General features: G+C 40.9%; 1 protein-coding gene across 43 annotated transcripts in view; it reads left to right on the plus strand.

The window, feature by feature from the left end:
- DTNB (dystrobrevin beta) overlaps positions 1-24,527 on the plus strand; it is a 296,524-nt gene that overhangs the window by 224,416 nt on the left and 47,581 nt on the right. For 28 of the 43 annotated variants that reach the window (XM_016948168.3, XM_063790028.1, XM_016948180.3 and 25 more), the window contains 3 exons: positions 14,482-14,567; positions 15,481-15,594; positions 20,865-20,961. In XM_016948168.3, coding sequence (XP_016803657.1) covers positions 14,482-14,567; positions 15,481-15,594; positions 20,865-20,961 — 297 coding nt within the window. Of the gene's footprint in view, positions 1-14,481; positions 14,568-15,480; positions 15,595-20,846; positions 20,962-24,527 lie in introns of all 43 variants that reach the window. The other 15 variants (XM_016948165.3, XM_016948172.3, XM_016948177.3 and 12 more) reach the window with 1 other exon arrangement.

Raw genomic sequence — 24,527 nt, forward strand, 5'->3', positions numbered from 1 at the left:
TTTTCCTTCTCCTTTTTCAATTCTTTACTTTCTTTGAGGAGTTATGTTCACATTAATATTCACCCACCCCCAACCAGCCACACACACTCATTTTATTCATTCAGCAAATACTTCTTTTGTTGCTGTACTGTGCCAGATTGGATACTATGGTGGACAAATGATTCCTGCCCTCATGGAACTAACAGTGTAGTGACAGAGACAAACATTAAACAAATAATCACACTACTAAACATAACTACAAATTATTATGTGCAGTGGAGGAAAAATGCAGGGAGCTGTGGAAGTGTAGAGCAGGTGCCTGATCTATTCTGGAGAGTAAGGGATAGCTTCTGTGAGAAGGTGTTACTTGAGTTGGGATCTGAAAATAAGTAGAAGAGAATTCAATTTCCTAGGAATTGAAAAGTAACTGAAAACCAAAGCAGGCCAAGAGCTACTGTTGCTGTCACTACTACTGCCACCCCTGCCCTGTGCTTGGATGTCAATTGTCAGGAACTTGTGTGGGCAAAACCTCGGTTACGTGCAAAGTGAAGAGTTGGAAATGAGGTTCTCACATTAAGGTAGGCCCTTGAAGCATTATATCCTTGGTGAATATGTTGTATAAAAGATAACTAGGCCGGGCATGGTGGCTCACTCCTGTAATCCTAGCACTTTGGGAGGCCGAGGTGGGTGGATCACCTGAGGTAAGGAGTTCAAGACCAGCCTGGGCAACATGGTGAAACCCCGTCTCTACTAAAAATACAAAAAAAATTAGGTGTGGTGGCATATGCCTGTAATCCCAGCTTCTTGGGAAACTGAGGCAGGAGAATCACTTGAACCCAGGAGGCAGAGGTTGCAGTGAGCCGAGATCGCACCACTGTACTCCAGCCTGGGCAACAGAGCAAGACTCTTGTCTCAAAAAAAAAAAAAAAAAAAAAGATAACTAGCTGCCAGCACACAGAAAAAGAAAGCTTATAGGTCTCCTGTTGCAGTGGAAGAAGTCGTCTCCCCTGGAAATTCAAAACCTTAGGCCTGTCTATACTTACTTTGGGTACATTTACATTACGTTATAGTTTGAGAATCACCAAGGTGAAATTTTAACATTAAAACTAACCCCAAGGCACCTGGTAGAAGAAGCACAGTATAAATTTCTGCTTACATTCTCAATTGAGACCTAACAGTGCTCCCACTGAAAGAGTCCAACTAGACTTGAACCCCTGTGCTGACTTTGCAAAATGAGACCCTCAATGGCTTTAGATATTAGAGTTATTGGCTATAAAATAGCTATGTTTAAGATTTCTAAAGACCTAAAAGAAGGAATTAAAAACCTGACAAAATACTGTCTTAAAAGAACAAAGTTGAAAACAAATCACATAGAAATTACAGATTTTTAAAACAAAAGTTATTGAAATCTAAAACTTGGTGGATGGGTTAAATGTCAGATTAGACACATGAATAGAGAATTAGTGAACTAGAAAATATATTTAAGAAAATTTTCCAAAACACAACACAGAAAGATGAAAAATCTGAAACAAGGTCTTCAGACATGGGAGATAGAGAACCAACAGTCATGTAACTGGAATTCCAAAAAAGAAAATAGAATTAGGGTTAAAAAATGTTTGAAGAATTAATGGCTAAGTTTCCAAAATGTATTCAAGACATTCATTCTCAGATGAATATATCGCAATGAGTCCCCAGATACATACATAAAAATAATTCTACAACTAGACATATCATAGTGAAACTACAGAATACAAAGATAGAATCCTCAGAAAGCAACCACATAAGATGTTACTTTATCTACAAGGGATTCACTACTAGATTTCTCCCCAGAAACAATACAACAATTTATAAAGGAAAAAAAAAATCCCTTTAAAAACAAAGCCAGATACAGTGGCTCACACCTGTAATCCCAGCACTTTGGGAGGCCAAGGTGGGCAGATTGCTTGAGCCCAGGAGTTCAAGACCAGTCTCAGCAACATAGTGAGACCTCATCTCTACTAAAAGATGAAAAGTTAGAAAAAAAAAAACCAAAAGTAGCCAGGTGTGGTGGCATGTGCCTGTAGTCACAGCTGCTTGGGAGGCTGACGTGGGAGAATTGCTTGAGCCCAGAAGTTCAAGGTTGCAGTGAACTGTGATCATGCCACTACACTCCAGGCTGGGCAACACAGCAAGACCCTGTCTCAAAAATTAAATAAAACAGTCGATTACATCCAATGTTACCAGTGTTTGTGAAAAAACCTTAAGAATTTTCCTTATAAAAACAGACGGTTGAATAGTATACCAAAAGGAACTAGATGAACTGTCAAAAGGAGAAATAAAGACCCTTTCTCACAAGGACAGAGAACGGTCACAGTAAGATTCATCCTAAAAGAGTAATACTAATAGCTAGTATTTATTGAATATTTACTTTGTGCCAGTCATTATTCTAAGTGCTTTGCATGTATTAGCTAGTTTATTATTCAAAACATTCTTGTTGAGGAAACTAAGCTTCAGAGAGATTTAAAAAAAAAAAAAAAAAAAAAAACTACCCAGGGTCACATGGTGTGCTAAGTGGCCAAGCTGGGACAGGGATACTGTCCTGTCTCCTAACTACTAAGATTTAACTACCGGAGGTTATAATTTGGGAGATAAGGAATTAAACCTAGATGCAAAGAGTGAGATGGAAGGAGGAATGAGCTGAAGCCAAAACAACGGAGTGTCCAAGCATTAACCAGGTAAAGAGAATGAAGTGTATGCCCAGCGGGGTATTTCAGCATATGTAAAGGCCCTGAGGCTGGAGGTCACATGACCTGAAAGTTGACATTGTGGCTAGAATGCAGAGAACAATGCTGGAATGAAGTCAGACAGGCGGGCTCATGCAGGACCATATTAAACAAACCAGTACGTCCATTTTGGAAATGTGTACCAATTTATGTTTACTTCTTCATAGGGAAATAGAGTTACGAAAGCTGCAAATGGGAATTCTTGCTTTGTTTCTTCCCCCAAAAGTAACGTATCCCTTTGAGTTTGTTTAGATTTCAAAATCCTTTCCTTGAAAATCTAATGTCAGCTCACATATCTGACTCTAACATTACAACTCTAAAGGTTAGTTAGTGAAATGGAACAGAATAGAAGAAAAAGCCTGAGAAAGAAACAGAAAAGTGCTATTTGATTAGTTAAACCTCAGACATGCCCTCAGTCAGTCACAACTGCTCTAGGTATTTTAGACATTAAAATGTATAAATAAACTTGTTGAGATGGGCCATGCTATGGTTGGATTTTAAAAATTAAGTATATTTTATGCCGTTATATAGTCTTACTGAGTTTACATAGTACTTTTAAAATGTTGTCAATAAAAGCTCCAAAGCCATTTGACCTTGAAAAGATTTCAGTACTCCCTTACTGCAAACAAGATAAGTCTCTTTACACCTGATAGTTTCTGATGCCAATTCTTTAATTCTTCTGGAAATGATCGTTGTTAGAATGAATACTGATATGTTTGGGCCCTTTCATCTTGGGTTTATTTTGCAGAGTGTAGTTATCTTATAACTATTGAGCCACTCAGGAAGGATTCTTCTTGACTAGAGTTCTGTTATACAGAAACTCCTAATCCTCTAATCTCACACTGATGATACAAGTGCTTTGCATAAAGTGGGTGTAGTGCTTGAAAGAATTTATTTATAACCTGCCAGATAGGTTTGTATTGATTTTTTTCAAAGACCTTCTTCCACATTGTTAAATAATTTGAGCAGCCAGCAGTGCGCCCTGTAGCGTGCTTCAGCGTCCGTGCCATAACTTCTCCCTAGATGGGGAGCGGGGCTGCAGAAACCTCTGTGGGCTGACCTTTGAAGAAAGACATTTCATGTTGCTTATATGAGCCAGGAAAGAGAATGTGTTTTCCTGAAGTGCCTACATTTCTTTTTTTTTTTTGAGATGGAGTCTCACTCTGTTGCCCAGGCTGGAGTGCAGTGGCGCAATCTCGGCTTACTGCAACCTCCGCCTCCCAGGTTCAAGAAATTCTCCTGCCTCAGCCTCCTCCCTAGTAGCTGGGATTACAGGCGCCTGCCACCACACCCGGCTAATTTTTTGTATTTTTTTAATAGAGACAGGGTTTCACCATGTTGGCCAGGCTGGTCTTGAACTCCTGACGTCAGGTGATCCACCTGCCTCAGCCTCCCAAAGTGCTGGGATTACAGGCGTGAGCCACCGCGCCCGGTCCTAAATTCCTTTTTTAAAAACAAAACTATAATGTGTGGTAAATTGTAGTCGTAATAGCAAATTCTTAAAGTGTCATCACAAATGTCACCAAGATGTAATCAGATGTTTTGTTTACCTTTAAGGGTTTTTTTCCCCTTACAAAAAAATTTATAAGGGAATTATAAATTTATAAATTATAAGGGAATTATAAATTATAAGGGAATTCCATAAACTCATTATGGAAAACTTGGGAGAAAGGTGAAAGAAAGGGGAAACTATCACCCATTGTCATGCTACCTCACACTTAAACATTTCTGAGCAGCTTTCTTTCAGATCCCAGGCTGCACAGCCCCCATCTCCTTGTCAGCTGCTCCAGGCATGCAGCATTCAGAAATACCCTCATGGCCCATTATAATTAAAGATCGACAGTCTCCTATGATGTTTCGCACACATGTAATGGCTCCAAACCTCCCTACATGTTGTAATCATGTATGAAGTATTTTAAAAATATATAGATCCTTGGCTTTGCCTCAGACCTTCTGAATCAGAATCTCTGGATTTAGGGCCCATCCATTTTTATTGGAAAAAAGAAAACCCCCAGCCTTCTGATTTACGGTGAGCTTGGGAATCATTGCCTTCAACAGCAGATTGGATTTTTGAGAGAGGGTGACAATCCACAGCCCTCTGGGTAGTCTAGGGCAGCTTAGGTGATGGGCAGGCTGCCCCTGGAATATAAAGAAAGCCTAGCTGATACCAGGTGCATCTCTTTGGAACTCATCTTGCCACATTCATACAGATAGGAGTCCGGGCTCTTTTTAGGAGGCTCCAGAAATGCATGCTACTGGATTACCGTTTGCTGACTGTGTCGGCATCCCTTGGTTTTATAACATTTGCCCAGTTTGACTCAAAGGGGTCTTATTTATTATCCTGTATTTTTCAGATGTGTCTCCTCTCATTAAGATGATGGAGCTCTGTGAGTCCACCTGAACCTGAGAGAATGCTCCTGTGACAGGAAGTTAGAGGCACCTTGTCCTTCCAAGGACTAAAGGGACCTCAACACCTTATTCGCATGTAATAGTAAATGGATCCCACTCTGGAGCCTTCATTCTTAAATACAGAGCTTTAACTTTTATAATATGGTCCTCTGATCCCTAACTTTTTTGCCTTTCATTGCTCTGGCCTTAACGCCTCCATCCATTCAACCTAACAGTTGCATTCATTGTTAGGTCTTTGATTATTGTTTAATTTTTAGATGATCTCTCACCTTTTGTCTCCTAAACTCATTCAGCTTATATGTCTGTGGCATTTGAGAAGTCTTTTTCCTCCAGATGTTACCCTGCCTGACTGCTTTGACCTAATAACAGAATGAGAAATAACGGCTACCATTTCGAGAGCCATCTGTATTTATAGCCCTGTGCTGGATATTTTAGAACTATTACCTCTGGTTCTAACAGCAACTCTGAAGGATAGTTGATTCCCAATGTGACTTTACAAAAAAGGAAACCGAGGCAGAACAAGGTTAAATCGTCTTGCCCAAGGTTCCTCAGCTAGACTTGAGATTCAAACACAGGGTTATGTGACTTTAGTTGTGAATGTGGTACCCTTTAAATACCCTTCTGGGATCACTTTCCATACTTACAGTCAGATATACACTACCAGTGTTTTTGACTTACATAACCAATGTTTTTGGTATTTGGTGCTAAGTAAATTGGTTTTTTTCTTAAAACAACAAAAATGTGCAGGAGATGTTCTACAGTGACCCAGTTCCGTCTGTTTTGACAAGAACTCTGATTCTTAGAGCAGCACATCGACCTTGGATGTACATTGAAATCACCCGAGAAGTTTTTGAAACTACTGCTGCCTAAGCCCAGTTCCAGACATCGATTTAATTGGTCTTGGATGATACAACCTGAGCACTGGGGGTTTAAAAATCCCTCTAGGTGACTGGAGTGTGTGGCCAAGTTTGATAACCACTGACCAAGAGAAACGTTTCTGGACTAGGGATAAGCCAGAGTCACCTGCCGTGTTAGATGTGACCCTTAGTTGAAAACCATTAGTTTTGGATAGAGTGCACAAGGCAATAATTTTAGTTTCTCTGTTAGTCTATCAGATTCCTCTCTGTAATCTGCCTCTTGGCAAAGGACCAGTACTTTACTCTTTCAGGCCATGTTTTGCACTTTATTAGGCCCTCATTAGCTCACGTTGAACTAGAAAAGACTAGATGTTGTTGACACTTTAGGCGAACTTGCCAAATATGAGCCAAATCTCTGGGCTTATTAAAAGTTCAAAAATCTGAACCCTGAAGTTTTCTTGTTTTTTGAAACCTGTTTGGTCTGGAATAAGTTAAGAGGAAAAAAAAAATCTGTTTAGGGAAAAGTTGAAAAGGTGCATGTCATCATCTTCCTAGCCAGAATGCAGATTAAATACCATCTCTATCCTGACTTTCTAGGAAACCTTCTTTTCATTTCACAACTTAGGAATGCCTATGATGCCTGAGTGTCTTTGAAAAAAAAACTTCTGGTTCTTCCTTAGGATTCAGGTTTCCCTGATTGAAAACAACCCTGGCTTTGAATTTGATACAGATTTGGAACTTTTCAGTTTGTAAGTTTTTGTTAAGACCCTGTTAAGTGTTTTGTTTATTACTTCAGAGGTTATCAAGACACTTCTTGAAAGAGCAAATTCTGCTTAATGGCGTGAGACCTCCAGGAAGGAATTTATTAGATACACCCTGATTCTCCACTGCCCTAACACACGATACTGAGTTGCTAATGCCCACATTCAGCACCAGGGGAAATTCGTGCATCACATGACATCGCCTCATTAAAGCTGTCAGCATAACTTTACCAAACAAGTTATATAACAACCAAGAAGCCACTGGTACAGGATAATATTCAGAATGTGACATGTAAAAATTGCAATAAGTAGAATATATTTTTTATGTTGTTGAACAAAAGAAAATTGAAAGAATTAAAGCAATCCAAGGGCCTAGAAGCAAGTGAACTCTCTGATGCCTGTGAGTAAGGCTACTTTAGGACAGCCCATGAATCCGTTCCTCGGGTTGTTCCGAGCTCCTTGGGAAATGGCCCCAGCTGGGTTTTTGGAGTGAACCTGGTTCAATACAGATTGCCTTAGGATGTTCACTGAAAGTTGAGGCTTGCTCTGGACTCCCAGAAAACGTTCAAAGAATCGGGTTGTTACACAGGTGGTTTCATTGTAAGGATGAAAGGAATAGGTTTGGGGAAGTAAATCACTGAGTTGAAGCTTCAGAGATGTCCTTCCACGTGAACCAGGAACCACTCAGGATCCAGGAATCAGTTTATTTGCCTTGAGGTCTTTTGGGTTGAATCAAAGAGAGGGGAAAGGTAGGCCTGTAGGTGAATGACTTGGTACCCAGTAGGAGTCCTGTTACCTGTACCACAGGTTGGTCAGCAATCAAAAGCTGGCTTAAAATATTTCTGCAGATGTCTGCTGATGTCTGTAGGGGTGATTGTTTTCAAGAATTTGCATTAAAATACTTGAGAGAAATAAAATATGGGATAGATGAAGCAGATGTGTCAAAAATCTTTGTAACTGTTTAACCTAGTTTGAGTATATGGAAATACATTATTTTCTCTCCTTTTGCCTATGTTAAAAATACTGTTACTACATTTTTAAATAAGTTAAAATAGGGAACCAAAAAATGATACCTGTATACTTCAACATTTCTCTGCATGTCCTCATGTATATTTGGATGTAGGACCAAGCCCATTCACTGAGTGTAGGTCCTCTGGAGCTCCAGGTTGTCTCCTTTGCACAAAATGTTCTCACATGTTGCAAGTTCAGCTTCCTTTTTCAGTCCTTTACAATGAAATGAGAACTTAATAACTTACGGTGCAACAGTACGAAATTTCTCTTTATAATTTTTCCAAATCTTTACAGCTGTCTTACCTTCAGCTAAGTCAGTGCCATTTTTTTCTAGAAGCCCATCTCTATGGAGTCTCCAACTCATTCAACTTGGTTTTCCTAGAAATAGAAACCCTCTTTTCATCCTTGTATCTCACTGGTTTATTTGTTATTTAATTAGATGACATAATTGCAAGTGCATTTGTTCCAGTGAGGAACAGACGAGTCTTGTTAAGCACGCAAGCTGTGTTTTCCACAGGAAGCCGAGACCCTTCCAGTATACCTGCTATGCTCACTAAGTAGAGATCAATTTAGAGGCCTTCAGCTTTAGTTTTTTTTTCTGGGCATCTTTCGCTCTAGATGCTACAACCCCCGAGTTGCTCACTGGACCTGGGAACTTCCTTGAGTTTTAGTGGTGTGAACATAATGCTTTGACTACCAAGATTCTAGAATTTTATTAAACCCCAGAACCATGTGTCCTCCTTATGAGTAAGCTTTGCAGTGTTTATCTTCAGTTACTTAAGAGTTCGGCCTTTGCTACTTGCTGGATTTACACATAAGAGGTGTATAATAAGTTTATTAGATACAATTTTATTTTGAGTTATAATTATCAGCATTTGTAGAGCATTGTGCTGCCTCCTACGTTATATCATTAAATCCTCTCCACATCACTTTCACTAAATATTCCCATTTTATAGACAAGAAAATAAAGGTATAGTAAAATAACTCAATGTTGCACAGCCAGAAAGTAGCAAAGCTAGGATTACTAATTAGTCTCCCTACTTTCATTCCTCTCCTACTACACTAAATTCTCCACCGAGTAGCCAAAGCAATGTTTATTTTTTAAACCTTATTTTTAAAGTTTTAGATTTACAGAAAAATTTCAAAGATAGTGCAGAGAGTTCCCTATAATCTACACCCAGTTTCCCCTATTATTATTTTGAGACGGGGTCTCACTCTGTCACTCAGACTGGAGTGCAGTGGTGTGATCTCAGCTCACTGCAGCCTCAACCTCCCAGGCTTAAGCAATCCTCCCACCTCAGCCCCCTAGTAGCTGGGACTACAGGCACGCGCCACCAAGCCTGGTTAATTTTTTTTGTATTTTTTGTAGAGTAGGGGTTTTGCCGTGTTGCTCAGGCTGGTCTCGAACTCCTGGCCTCAAATGACCTCCCACCTCTGTCTCCCAGAGTGCTGGGATTACAGGAGTGAGCAACCCAGCCAAGTTTCCCCTGTTATTAACATCTTGAATTAGTATGGTACATTCATTGCAATTAATGAAGCAATATTGATACATTATTTATTAACTAAAGTCCATACTTTATTCATATTTTCTAAGTTTTTACCTAATGTCCTTCTTCTGTTCCATCCAGGATACATTACATTTAGTTGTCATGTCATCTTAGGCTCCTCTTAGCTGTGACAGTTTCTCTGACTTTCCTTGTTTTTGATGACCGTGACAATTTTTAGGAGTATTAGTCAGATGTAGACTGTCTAATAACTGTAATTTGTCCAATGTTTATCTCTTGATTAGAACTGGGGTTATGGGTTTGGGGAAGAAAAGGTAAAGTGCCATTTTCATCATGGCGTATCAAGAGGTACCTACTATCAACATGAGTTGTCACTGTTGATGCTGACCTTGATCACCTGGCTGTGGCAGTGTTCGTCAGGTTTCTCCAACATAAAGTTATTCTTTTTCCTTTCCACACAGACTCTTCGGAAGGAAGTCACTATGCACAGGCTTCTCTTAAGGAATGGGGAGTTAGGCTTCACCTCCTTGAGGGCAGAGTATGTCCATACCTTATTTGGAATTCTTCTGTATGGGAAATTTGTCTGTTCTTCCCCATGTATTAAATTACTCAGCCACTTATTTATGTAAATGTAGAACAGTGTTTTTAACACATATAATCAAATTTCATATTCCCCTGCCCAGAATCCTACAGTGGCTTCACACCACATTCAGAATGAAATGGAAACTCCTCTCCATGGCTCAGAGGCCCTGTATGGTCTAGACCAAGCTTGTCCAACCCGTGGCCTGTGGGCTGCATGCAGCCCAGGATGGCTTTGAACGTGGCCCAACAAAAATTCGTACATTTTCTTAAAACATTATGAGATTTTTTTGTGATTTATGTATTTATTTATTTATTTTTAGCTCATCAGCTATCATTAGTTTTTTTGTGTGTGGCCCAAGACACAGTTCTTCCAGTGTGGCCCAGGGAAGCCAAAAGATTGGATACCCCTGGTCTAGACCCTTCATCTCCCCGTGCCTCGCTCTTACCACAGCTTCCTTCCCTCCGTCAGCACTGATCTGAACACCCCAAGCCCAAGCAGCTGCAGGGCCTTGCATTTGCCCTTCTTTCTGCCCAGCAGGCCTTCCCTCAGACCTTCACCTGGTTGGCTTCCTCACTTCATTGAGTCTCTGAGAGCCCTTTCATCACCACCTCATTTAAAAAGAATTGTCTGTCCCGGTTCACTGTTTCCTTACCCTGCATTTCTTTATTGCATTATCCCTGCTGATGTCTATATTTATTTTTTGGGTTTCTTATTTTTCTCCCAGTGTAATCTGAGCTCCATGGGGGTGGGGCTATTCTCCAGAACATCCCTAACTGGTAGAGCAGTGCCTGGCACATAGTAGGAGCTCAGGAAGTATCTGTTGAATAAATGTGTGAACTACTTATTTTTTGAAAGAAATCATCTTCATGTCTCTCTGGCCAAAGCATCCTATGTCTTTATGAACTGGATCAACAAAGTCTCCTATGTTGTTATGAAATAATTCCCGTCTTTTTCCCTTCAGTGTCCTGAAGGCATTTTAGGAAGAGACTTGGCTTTTTTCTTCTTCTTCTTCTTAATGAGCACTATGGTGTTTAAGATTGTAAATAAAAGCTGAGTGCGGTGGCTCATGCCTGTAACCCCAGCACTCGGGAAGGCCGAGGTGAGCAGATCACTTGAGGTCAGGAGTTCGAGACCAGCCTAGCCAACATGGTGAAACCCTGTCCCTACTTAAAACACAAAAATTAGCCAGGCATGGTGACACGTGCTGATAATCCCAGCTACTCAGGAGGCTGAGGCAGGAAAATCGCTTGAACCCAGGAGGCGGAGGCTGCAGTGAACCGAGATCATGCCACTGCACTCCAGCTTGGGCGACACAGCAAGATTCTGTCTCAAAAAAAAAAAAAAAAGTACATAGATAAAAGTTCTAAGTTTCTGTTATTTGATGTATACTTGACTGTATTTAAAGTTTGATTGAGTGAGATAAGCCATCACTGGACACTCATCACTGAGGAGTCCTACCGGGACACCAGCTGCCCCTAGGGGAACTGCTGCCTCAGGATTGGAACCTTCCTCCACCCCTACTTCTTTATATTTGCATTACAGTGCTTCTTGGAGCCAACCAGTCTTACCTGATTAGGAATCTCTGTTGATAATGACTTGATTCCTGTATTAACCTCCTCTGTGGAAGATCCCTTGGCTTTGCAGTTACTCAAAACCAGAAAGCTTCTCTAGATACTTCCAGAGAAGTGCCACAGGGCTTCTTTTCATCATCATATGAAGCAAATTTCTTTCAGAGCTTACCTCCTGACCCATAATTTTCCCTCGTCTCACTCTATTAAGCAGCTGTTACTTTTAGCTCCAGTTTTCAGGAATTGCAAACCTGTTCTTCACAGCCAGCCTCAGTCTCAAGCAAGCTACTTTTCTGAGACTCAACTCAGGCTCTCACAAGACTGACTACAATATAGAAAATTTACTCAGTAGGCTGCCAGTCCATGCTTCTCTGGAAGAAGAAAAATCATCTTGGTTTTTTTTTTTCTTTTAAAAAAGAAAAACACTTGATAATTTGGTAAAAAGCCTCTTACCCAGATTTGCTATGCTGTTTTGCCCTTGTTTATTTAGAAACTGCCACAGGAAAAGACTTACTGAATCTTCACGCTCTAGACAGGAAACAAGGTCTTCATGGTACAACATGTTTCAGGCAGAGCCAAGAGTGTACAGAGTGAAGCAGGGTCATCGTGGAGCCCTCAGTGAGAGCTGCCTTTCTGGTTAATCAGTAAAAGGGAGCCACCACCTAGTCATGTTCATTGGCTACCATATTCTTTTTTTTTTCTTTTTTCCCCAGATGGAGTCTCGCTCTGTCACCCAGGCTGGAGTGCAGTGGCACAATCTCAGCTCACTATAACCACCACCTCCCAGGTTCAAGCAATTCTTCTGCCTCAGCCTCCCAAGTAGCTGAGATTACAGGCGCCCACCACCACACCTGGCTAATTTTTGTATTTTTACTAGAGACGAGGTTTCACCATGTTGGCCAGGCTGGTCTTGAACTCCTGACCTCATGATCCTCCTGCCTCGGCTTCCTGAAGTGCTGGATTACAAGTGTGAGCCACCGCACCTGGCCTGGCTACCATATTCTTAAAGGAGTTAACAAGGGTCAGAAATATCAGTGGATATGCAAATCACAACCACATAATTTCTCTACAAAACATATACAAATGGCCAGTAAGCACATGAAAGTACGCTCAACATACTAGTCATTGGGGAAATACGAATTGCCTTACAGTGAGATACCACTTCACACCCATTAGGATGATGTGGAAAAAATAGAACCTTGATACATTGCTGGCAGGAATGTAAAATAATGCAGTCACTTTGGAAAACAGTTTGGCAGTTTCTCAAAAGGCAGTTACCATATGACCCAGTAATTCCATTCCTAGGTATGTACCCAAGAGAAATAATAACATAGCTCAACATACATGCTCAAAGCAGCACTATTCAAAACAGCTGAAAAGTGGTAACAACCCAAATGTTCATCAGCTGATGAATGGGTAAACAAAAAGTGGTATATCCATGTAATGGAATATTATTCAGCTGTAAAAGGGAATGAAGTACTGATATGTGGTACAACATGGGTGAACTTTAAAAACATTTTGCTAAGTGAAAGAAGATAGACATAAAAGGTCAATATTGTATGGCTCCATTTATATGAAATATCCAGAATAGGCAAATCCATAGAGATGGATAATGGAGGTCAAGGGCGAGGGAAGGGGGATGGGGAATGACTACTTATGGGTATGCTGTTTCTTTTTGGGGTGGTGGCTTCACAACCTCATGAATACATTAAAACTACTGAATTCGGCCAAGCCTGATGGCTCACACCTGTAATCCCAGGACTTTGGGAGGCCAAGGTGGGTGGATTATTTGAGGTCAGGAGTTTGAGACCAGCCTGGCCCATATGGTGAAACCCTGTCTCTACTAAAAATACAAACAATGAGCTGAGCATGGTGGTGCACACCTGTAGTCCCAGCTACCCGGGAGGCTGAGGCAGGAGAATTGCTTGAACTCGGGAGGCAGAGGTTGCAGTGAACTAAGATCACGCCATTGCAGTCCAGCCTGGTGACAGAGTGAGACTCTGTCTCAAAAAGGAAAAACAAATTACTGAATTATATGCTTTTTAAAAGTGGATTTTATGGTAGGAAAATTATATCTTAATTTTTTAAAAACTTACTATTCAGAACTTGATACCTACTAGGATGGTTAAAAGAAAAAAGTAATAAGTAAATAAAAAATAAAAAGTAAATAAAACAACAGGTGTTGGTGAAGATGTAGAGAAATTGGAAATCTCATTTATTATTAATGCAATTGTAAAACGGTACAGCCGCTTTAGAAAGCAGTTTGGGAGTTCCTCAGATGTTAATTATAGTTATCATATAATTCAGCCGTTTTACTCCTAGGTGTCTACCCAAGAGAAATGGAAACATACATAGACAAATACTTGTGAATGAAAGTTCATAGCATCTTCATTTGTAATAACCAAAAGCTGGAAACAATAGATAATAACCAAAAGCTGGAAACAATAGAATACTATACAGCAATAAAAAAGAAGGGACTACTAGGCCAGGCACGGTGGCATGTGCCTTTAGTCCCATCTACTCAGAGGCCAAGGTGAGAGCCCGGGAGTTCAAGAGTGCAGTGAGCTGTGATCATGCCACTGCATCCTGCATACCAGCCTGTGTGATAGAGCAAGACCTTATCTCAAAAAAAAAAAAAAAGACTAGTTCATGGAAAAACATGAATTAACCCCAAAAACATTATGCCAAGTGGAAGCCAGAAACCAAAGACTATGTGTTTATATGAAGTTTCTAGAAAAGGCAGAACTATAGACAGAGAGCAGACGCATGGCTGCCTGAGGTTGGGGGTGGGAGTGGTGACTGGTGACAAACTAGCATGAGGGAATTTTTTGCGGTGATGGAAAATGTTCTAAAACTGGACTGTGGTGATTGGTTGCACAACTGTTTAAATTTACTAAGACTCGTTGAATTGTATACTTAAAACGGGTGGATTTATGATATGTAAATTATATGTCAAAAATCTTTTTTAAACATCAGTCAATCTAGAACTCTGAGTATATTTGGATCAGAAAAAAAAAAAAACTTTCTCCCCACTTCCCCACTTTAGACTCGTCCTCCCACTGACTTGAGCTTTAACTTTGATGCCAACAAACAACAAAGACAGCTTATTGCAGAACTGGAAAACAAAAACAGGTAAGAACGCAGAGGCTGAGCCCACTTCCAGAGTCCAGGATTATCACGTGCGTATCTGATTCTCATTTTCCTTGGATACTAGGTGGCTTTTGACCGCCAAAGAAGACCTTGCCTCAGTGAACCTAGGCTAGCCCAAGTCCAGGGAATGCCCTGGACGCTGATTTGTGTCTGTCTGCAAGCTGTTGATTCTGGTAGTCCGCAGCTCTGCTCACCTGCCCTCGGGGTATTCCTTTTAGCAGGGCCTCCTCCCACCCATCCGTGTGACCCCCTCTCACAATTGCGTTTTCCACTCTGCTTCCCAGCAACATTTTGCTGTATCTAATCATCTTGTCCTGACCCATTATGCTATGTAGGACTGTCTGGTCTCTCCTTAAAATAATAATAATAATAATAATACCATTTAACGGCACAGAGAGCAGACAACACACCATTATGTACTGAAAGGTAGAAACCAGGATGTGGAGACCCGACCTAAGGTAACAGGCATAGATAGAAACAACATAGCTGTCTACTGGGGCATCGGGGACAGAGGGAAGGAAGGGGCAGGGAAGGATTAAGGGAAGTCAGCACAGGACCTGCATTAGGAGGTTGCAAGGAGTTCCCTTTTCCTCCTGCCTGAGTGGAACGGAGTAAATAAAGTATTCTGGCTGTAATTTTCCTTTCTTGGAGATTTTTCAGGTCCTTGAGAAGAGTATTTTTATGACTTTTTCCACCACAAAGGATTGCTTTGTTGAGGAAATGTCAGGTGAAGCAGTATTGAGAAGGTGTCCATTTCACCTCTTGGCCATTTGGAAGCAATCAAAACAAGATTGGTAGAGGAGGCACTGCTAGAGTTGAAAAGTTGTAATAGGGAAAGAGGGAGCGTGAGTGAGAAGCACTGTGCAGCCCCTTTCCGTTCACCCATCCTCTCTAGAGAGATCCTGCAGGAGATTCAGCGTCTCCGCCTGGAACACGAGCAGGCCTCCCAGCCCACCCCTGAGAAGGCACAGCAGAACCCCACGCTGCTGGCAGAGCTGCGGCTGCTGAGGTGAGTAGGGACGCTCTACCCACTTGCCACATGTAATCTACTATGGATGGAACTTATCTGAAGAAACCAAAGGAGTGGGGTAGAATCTGTTGTTCAGTATAAACAATCCTGTGAGCACAAACCACTGAAGAGTTCACCCATTCTGTTGCTGCTTCAGATGTCTGGGTTCCATTAGAGATCACTCTAAGAATGTCAGCCATTATCACAGAACTTGGTAAATACCAGTCTCCCAGCTCCAGGACCAGCAGGGCACTGTTTATACTTCTGTGATTGTTTTAAGAAGACCACTGTGCTGCAGTCTGTCTCTTATCTTGCTAATTTGTCTGACTTTAGAGACACTTGGCGGGAAGAATGCTTTGCCTTTCCTGTGAGTATATTCTCCTGGCACTTTACAGTCAATGCAGGGCTCTGCCGAAGGAGAAGGATGCTTCCTGTGCACATCTCTGAGACATGAAACCCTTGCACCATGGCTTCTAAACAAAGTGTCTCAAGAATCAGGAAACTAAGGACATAGGATGAGAATGGGAATAGAGAGCAGCATCACCACCATGTTTGATGCTGTTTTGGAGGGAATGGGGAAGTCTTCACAGAAGTGATCTGATCCATTGTTAGGGTCTTATTGCCTATGAGCCTTAGAAAGGGGTGTGTGTGTGTGTGTGTGTGTGTGTGTGTGTGTGTGTGTGTGTACGCACTCTTCTGTAAGTTAAGACATTATGGAAACTACATTTAGTGACTTCTCACCAGATTTCTAGATTTTCAAATAGTGGATTCTTTCTGTTTAGGTTGATTTTTAATTTGCTATCATCTAGGATTCTGTGTAGCCTCTTGTTTCTTTTCCCAGAGAATGGAGATTATTGTTTTCTGTAGATATTCTACTGTTTAGATTTATATCATCAATAAAAGTTGTCATAGTAGAGTCATAAAGAATTTAAACTGTGCAGGTGAAAAAAAATCATTAGCTATATAGAGATTTTCGTTCTCTTAAAAACTTATTTTAGTTTCTCAATGTAGTTAGGCTGAGATTTGGGTGACTCTGTGGTTTCCTGCTGCAAGTCTGGGGTGTTAGTACAGCTGGTGTCGTACTAGGGAGGATGGGAACACAAATGCTGCTGACTTGGGCAGAGTGTAAGTCTAGGCTGTTGGCGTAAGATGCACCTGTTGTCTAGTGCCTGGTTTTATATCTAGAAAAGCAAAAAGTCCTGTCATCCTAAGTCTAACTGTTGCTGAAACTGGGATTGCTGAAAGTGCTCAGTTAAGCCGGAAGGATCTGAAAAATATCTTAGATGTAGTAGCAGGGCTGAGTCCAGGAATGTCACATAGGATAGCAAGAAGCAGAAATGTAAATCTGAGACCAACGAGGGTCTGAAGGTGGAGAAATCAGAAAGTATTTCACCTCAAAAGCAGTTCCTATATCACTGAAGAAAGGAGGGACTATTTTAAAGTGTTCTGGGATAGTTTTTTATGCCTATGTACGAAACATACGGGTCTTCTACTTCACACTAATTACAAAAACTGACACCAGATGGATTCAACATGAATACAGAACTTTAAAACTTCTAGAAGACTCGGGAGGCTGAGGCAGGAGAATTGCTTGAACCTGGGAGGCGGAGGTTGCGGTGAGCCAAGATCATGCCATTGCACTCCAGCCTGGGCAACAAGAGCAAAACTCCGTCTCAAAAAAAAAAAAATTCTAGAAGAAAGTAGGAGAATGTCTTCAGGATTTTGGAATAGAAAGTAGTATCTCAGAATTACCATGAAAGAAGAAGTTGGTAAATCCATTTACATTAATATTAAGAACTTTTGCTTATCAAAAGACAAATAAAGGGCTGGATTCACTTGTAGGTATCTGACATCTGTCTGGTTTTGATCAGTATATATGAGGCCAGGGACTGCCAGCACCCAGCTAGTATAATAAAACAAGGTAGACAACTTCACCCATAGGGTGAGTGGCTATGAGCCTTGACCACCAGGGATGCCTTTTCTTCCTTTATTATTATTTTTAATGGTATGTTGCTTACAATAAAATGTATGACGAATGTGTGTGTGACAAACTTATATGAAGCATAATAGTCAAATGAATACTTATAAACCCACATCCTATTTGAGAACTCATAATATGACTAAAACAATGCCATCCATAGAAGTACCTCTCCCTTACCCCATTTCCTTGCTTCCACCTTCCCCACTGGGTGAACGCCTATCCAGAATTTGGTTTATCATTACCTTGTGTTTAAAACAATATCGTCGCATTATCACTATCCTATGTAATAAGCTGTTTAGTTTTGCTTTTTGTTTTCTAAGCTTAATAGAAATGTTATACTAACATGGTGGGGATAGTCCCAGAGGACTTCCCTCTCCACCCCCTACCCCCACCATATTAGCCTTTAGGATCGTTCTCTGTGGTTGGATGTAGCTGTAGCTCATTCATGTTCAGCTTATACCGTAATTGTTTGGTCACACACAGTACACATAAAGAATATCACATGCAGGCTCAGGAGTTCAGAGGAAGAAGTCTTCCTAGAACATTGAATGAGTAGATCCTTCTTATCGAGGGTCTACTGCACTGGAAATTTAGAGAGTATGAAGACTAGAAGACAATGAGTCCTTCCTAAAAACTTATAATCTGGTTTTGGAACAAAACATAAAATAATTTGATAGTTAAAAAATATTGTGCAATGTCAATAAACAGTATGGATAAGAAATCTGTGTAGGGAAATATATATAATATAATGTATGTATACACACAAGATTTTACATATATAATACCTATATAATATAGGTATTATATCTATATTTATTCCCTACCACCTTTGTGTGTCTGATTTTCCTCTGGAAGCATTTGGAACCATGGAGGTGGTAGAAGTTGAGCTAGACCATGAAAAGTAGATAATGATTTGGATGGAGTGTAGGACAAAACATTTCAGATTGGAAGTGCACTTGGGGTTCAGCATGATTCCCCCCAAATAATTATGGCACATTTCAGAAAAGGGAAAGAGTCTTGGAAGTAAGAATTTCTTTTCAATCATTCATTACATCAATCTTTAGAGTGCCAGTGATAGGAGATATAATTAGCCAGGCAATGGAGATCAGATTCTAGAAAGTCTTAATTGTTAGGTCATTGGAAACCCTTGGAGAGTTTCAAATCATGATTTTGGTAAGTTCAGTAGATGTTAATTAGGTGATACTGGATGCATGATATTTTCTTAATCCTTCAATACATGCAAGGATGAGTAAGGCCCATCCCCTGACCTCAAGGATTTTGCATCATGGTAGGAATGGCAGCAGTAAAGTAAATTAAGTACCACTGGGGAGCACTAATTACTGTAGTGCTTAATCAAGCAGTCCCTGCCGAAGTGATCAGGAGCAGCTTCCTGACAGTGATGTTGGGTCAGACATTACGGAATGAATAAGATTTGGAAGAGAGGTGAGTTATAAAATGATGGAGCCCACTTAGGAAAAATGAACCATAAGCTGGAGGTCCAGACACAAAGGGCATAAAATAGGAGGTGTGGTGCTAAGGATAGGAATGTAGATGGGATCTAGAGCCGCACTCTCCGATAGAAATGCAGGCCACATACATAATCAAAAAATTTCTAACAGCCTCATTGAAAAACCAAAAAGTAATAGGTGTCATTAATTTTAATAGTATATCTTACTTAACCTGATATTTTCAAAATATTATCCTTTCAACATGTAATCAGTATTAAAACATGATCAAGATATTTTGCTGTTTTCTGCACTAAGTCTTTGAATTCCAGTGTGTATGTTACAATTGCCGTGCATCTCAGTTCAGCCTAGCCCTGTTTCAGGGGCTCAGTAGTCATGCGTGGCTAGCGGCTGCTGTGATAGACAGCGTAGGTCTAGATTGTGCAGGCAAGGGTCAGTGATGCTAGAAAGTCTGTTGAGATCATTATGGGATGATGAAATGAACATAGCTTTGTTTTGAGCGGCAGTTTAAAGTTCGTAGAACACTCTCATATTTATTGCCTTATATGATCCTCAGAATATTGTTGCTGTTACTAGTCCCCTTTTAGAAGAGAGAAAACTGAGGCTAAGTGACTTGTCTAAGGTTGCATATTTGGTAAATACTGGGGCTGATACTCAACTTTGAGGCCATTGACTTCTATTTCACTGCTTTTTCCTCACCATAAAAGATGAAAGAGCCAGGTGCGGTGGCTCACGACTGTAATCCCAGCACTTTGGGAGGCTGAGGCAGGTGGATCACTTGAGGTCAGGAGTTCGAGACCAGCCTGGCCAACATGGTGAAACTCCATCTCTACTAAAAATACAAAAATTAACTGGGCATGGTGGCGATGCCTGTAATCCCAGCTATTTAGGAGGCTGAGGCAGGAGAATCACTTGAACTGGGAAAGCGGAGGTTGCAGTTGAGCCAAGATGGCACCACTGCACTCCAGCCTGGGCGACAGAGTGAGACTCCATCACAAAAAAAAAAAAAAAAAAGAAAGAAAGCAGGATTAATCACATAAGGAGACTGTTTCATGCTTGAGGTAAGGAGTGCTTAGATAAAGTGAGAGAAATGGGAATAGAAAGATAGGCACATACATTTTCCAAGAAAGAATGATCTGAATTGAGTTATTGATTGAATACAGGATATAAAGAAGAAAGTAACAAAGAGGACTGAGTTTTTCAACCATGACACCTGGAAGGAAAAATAGCAGAGACAGGGAAAAGAGACAGAGACAAGGAAAAAAAAAGAGACAGAGACAAGAAAACCATTTAGGGAATAAAGTCTTAAGTCTGGTTTTGGACATATTGAGCTGGAGTAGATGGCATAAAATCTATCCTCAAGGAAAAGTGACTGTTCTTGAACACAGGGAGCCATCCTGATCTGTCACCCTTCTTGAATCTGTCTAGTGCTGAAAGTACTTACTACTGAACCCTGTTTTCTCTGAGCAGTTTAATATGGTTTCTTTACTATTAATCTAAATTTGGGCTAATTTTATATATTTTTCAAAAGGCATTGACTTTCTAAAGAGTTTTTTAATCATTAATTCACTCTGGTAATATAAATAACACCTTTATATAGTCATCTAAACTTTCCAAAGCACTTTTACCTATTATTCTCAGAACAGTCCAGGAAAGTAGGCAAAACAGACATTATCACCATTTTATGAGGTATTGGATGCTAAATGACTTGCTCAGCGTCTCATAACTGGTAAGTAGCAGGATCAGGTCTGAAATCCATTTCACCTGGCCTTAGATCCATCTTTGAGGGTCTCTTTATCTGATAGGCTTCTCGTCTTGGATAGGCAAAGGAAGGATGAACTGGAGCAGAGGATGTCGGCCCTGCAGGAGAGCAGGCGGGAGCTGATGGTCCAGCTGGAAGAGCTGATGAAGTTGCTGAAGGTAAGAGCCCGTGGCCCACGCTCAGTTCTTGTCATTCTTCTCCCACCACAGCCTCAGCTGCTGCCTCCCTGTGATGTCAGAATAGGATGAGGCCAAAGGCTTGACTTTAGCCTAGAATCAGTTTTCAGATAAATTTAGCCTAATTGGGTATAAAAGTCATCTAAATTAGTGCAAAGCCAGATTATTAAAAAATTAGTAACTGGAAATAGGATAATGTCTCGAGCAGTTGCTTTTATGAATAAATAAGAATGTTTATAAATAGGATATTAGCTATGTAAAAATGAATAATATTTCTCAACTACTTAAAGTAGTGTGTGTGTGTGTGTGTGTGTTTTGAGATGGAGTCTCGCTGTGTCACCCAGGCTGGAGTGCAGTGGCACGATGTTGGCTCACTGGAACCTCCGCCTCCCAGGTTCAAGTGATTCTCCTGCCTCAGCCTCCCGAGTAGCTGGGATTACAGGCACCCACCACCACGCCCAGCTAATTTTTTTGTATTTTTGGTAGAGATGGGGTTTTGCCATGTTGGCCAGGCTGGTCTCAAACTCCTGACCTCAGGTGATCCACCCACTTCAGCCTCCCAAATTGCTGGGATTACAGGCATGAGCCATTGCTCCTGGCCTTAAAGTTTCTGTTAAGACAAGTTTTCAAATATTCCACTTAAATACTTAACAAATATTAAGTGTCCTATTTCAATAAGTAGTACAGAGACAACTGTATTAGGGTTCTGCAGAAAAATTGGACCAGTAGAATATATATAAAGATATCTAAGAGGGGATTTATTATGGAAATTGGCTCACACAGTCATGGAGGTAAAGGAGTCTCATGTTAATGCCATCTGCATCCTGGAGAACCAAGAAAGCTGGTGGTGTAATTCAGTCTGTCTCTGAAGGGTTGAGAACCAGGAGAACTGACGGTGTGATTCCGAATCTGGGAGGTGGGTTGGGAGATGGGTGGTGTTGGGTTGCTGGTTTAAGTCCCAGAGTCCAAAGGCCCAAGAACCTGGGGAGCTCACATGTCTGAGGGCATTGACTATTCACAACAGTCAAACATTGGAACTAATCCAAATGATCATCAGCAGTAGAATGGATTATGAAGTTATAGCCTATTTATACCATGAAATTGTATAATAATTAAATTGTACAAACTAGAGCTACACCCAAGCAATTTCTTCTATCCAAGTCCTCAGTGGATTGGATGATGCTGCTCATGTTGGTGAAGGCAGATCTTTTTTCAGTCTAATGATTCAAATGCCAATCTCTTTTGGAAACACCCTCACAGACACACCCAGAAATTATGTTTTACCAGCTATCTGACTATCCTTTAATCTGGTAAAGTTGACACATAAAAATAACCATCACACAAACCAACCTAATTAAACCATTCTAATCAGTAACTTCACTATATTAAGAGTAAGATAGCATATTAGCTGTAGGTTTGGGATACTGGGGAACTAAATACATGCATAATAAGTCAGGTCTATCTTGTGGCGTGATCATAGCTCACTGTAACCTTGCTTGAGCTGGGTCCAAGGGATCCTCCTTCCTCAGCCTCCTGAGTGGCTAGGACTACAGGCATATGAAGTCTATCTATTGTTGTTGAAAGCTATATTACAACCCCTGTACCCCTGAGCAAAGAAAGGCATGCTTGGCATTTGAATGCCCTCCCCCTGGACAATTTTATTGGCATCGAACAGAAATATCTACCTGGTTACGTAGCAGCAATACCAGGATACTTGCTCCTGCTATTACTTTCTCAGGTCTTGCCCAGCGATGCTGAGAACTCCCTGCATTTTGTAGTATGATATCGAGTTAACAGCCAGAGAAAATCACAAAGTGTGGAGTGCCCCCAAAGCCAGATGACAGGAGTGAATTTAATCTTGTGATAAAGTGGAGTCATTGGAGGTTTTAAAAATAACAGTTTAGGAAAATGCGCAGGGCAAGTTAGAGTGGGAAGAAACTAAAGGATAATAGGAGACTAATTTCATCCTCCAGGCCCGAAGTGACAAGGATCTTAACCCCAGGAGTGGTAGCCCAGGAGAATATCAGTTTAGAGACTTTCTCCAACTTCTGCATTCTAAGTCAGTCTCTTAGTAATGAAGCTAGTGGGCATTAGCAACTTGGATAAATGTAGCATTTGTGTTTTAAACTGAATTTTGACTTGCTCAAGACAATTACTGTTTTGTTATGAGCTGAGTTGGTGGTGGTGGTGGTGGTGGTGGTGGTGGTGGTTGTTTTTTCCCCCTAGCTTTGGCCCTGAGTATTTGGGTTGTTTTGCATAGATATGTTTCTACATTAACCCTGTTAGCAGGATTTTTCCTCAGAAATATTTTATGTCTAAATGGGTCTTATTTAAAGAAAATCTTATGTAAAAATGTGGCCTAAATCCCTCTAATAGTTGTCAGATACCCAGCTAAGCAACCTAGCCCCTCATCTAAACAGCAGGGATGTACTTAAACATACATGGCCTGTGTAACATCTGCAGCCTCGTGGGGCTTTAAAAGCCCTGCTGCCATGGAGTTAGTACACCTGTGGGATGGGAGATAATAGGGTATCCAGTCAGGCGCAGTGGCTAACACCTGTAATACCAGCACTTTGGGAGGCCAAGGTGGGTGGATCACCTGAGGCCAGGAGTTCAGCCTGGCTGACATGGCAAAACCCCATCTCTACTAAAAACACAAAAATTAGCCGGGCACGGTGGCACGTGCCTGTAATCCCAGCTACTCAGGAGGCTGAGGTGGGAGGATCGCTTAAGCCCAGGAGGTGGAGGCTGCAGTGAGCAGAGATTACACCACTGCACTCCAGCCAGGGTCAGAGAGTAAGACTCAGTCTCAAAAAAAAAAAAAAAAAATAGGGGATCCACTCACCTCTTCCCTGTGTCACATCTCCCTTTTCAGAAAGATGTTCTCAAATATTACCCAAGCATAGATGGGAAAGTCCCAGTGCCCCAGTGTGATTTTTGTAAAAGGCAAAAGGTTTATGTAAACTGAAGGGAAGCCAGAGTGTATCTCCCCTAAGTAACCTTGTACCATTGCCTTTCAGTTGGATTGTCTTAGTGATCCCCAGAACTACTGACCCCAAGCCCCATGCATGCCACTGTGGCCTTCTAGTGTACCGCTGATGCTTATATTCAAGGGCTAAGCAGAACGAGCTAATGCCCGCAACTCTGATCCCAAACCCCGAGTTTCTTTATATTTGCAGCAGTAATTTCAGTAAAATAAGCAGGACACTGCTGCCCCTGTAGGATCCCCTGCCAGGTTCTTAAATATCATTTACCCATCTGACAGGCTAAGGCTGTTCAGACTGGGAGGAAGAATTTGCAAACACAAATCTAGGAATGTTGCCTTTCTATCCATTGGCTAGAATTCACAGTCGAAAATCTCATGCCTTTAGTGTCCAGCTTCCTAAAAGAATTACCACGTAATCTTAATTTTTGTATTATATGCATACCTAAAAGGTCATACACAGGAATTACTGACTTATGTTAAAATTTCAGTGTTTTCCTACTATTAGAAATATATATTCATCAACCCATAAAAGTACCCTTTAGAATCCTAATTTTAGGCCAGG

This window comes from Pan troglodytes, chromosome 12 (assembly GCF_028858775.2).
Source record: "Pan troglodytes isolate AG18354 chromosome 12, NHGRI_mPanTro3-v2.0_pri, whole genome shotgun sequence".
Taxonomy (NCBI): domain Eukaryota; kingdom Metazoa; phylum Chordata; class Mammalia; order Primates; family Hominidae; genus Pan; species Pan troglodytes.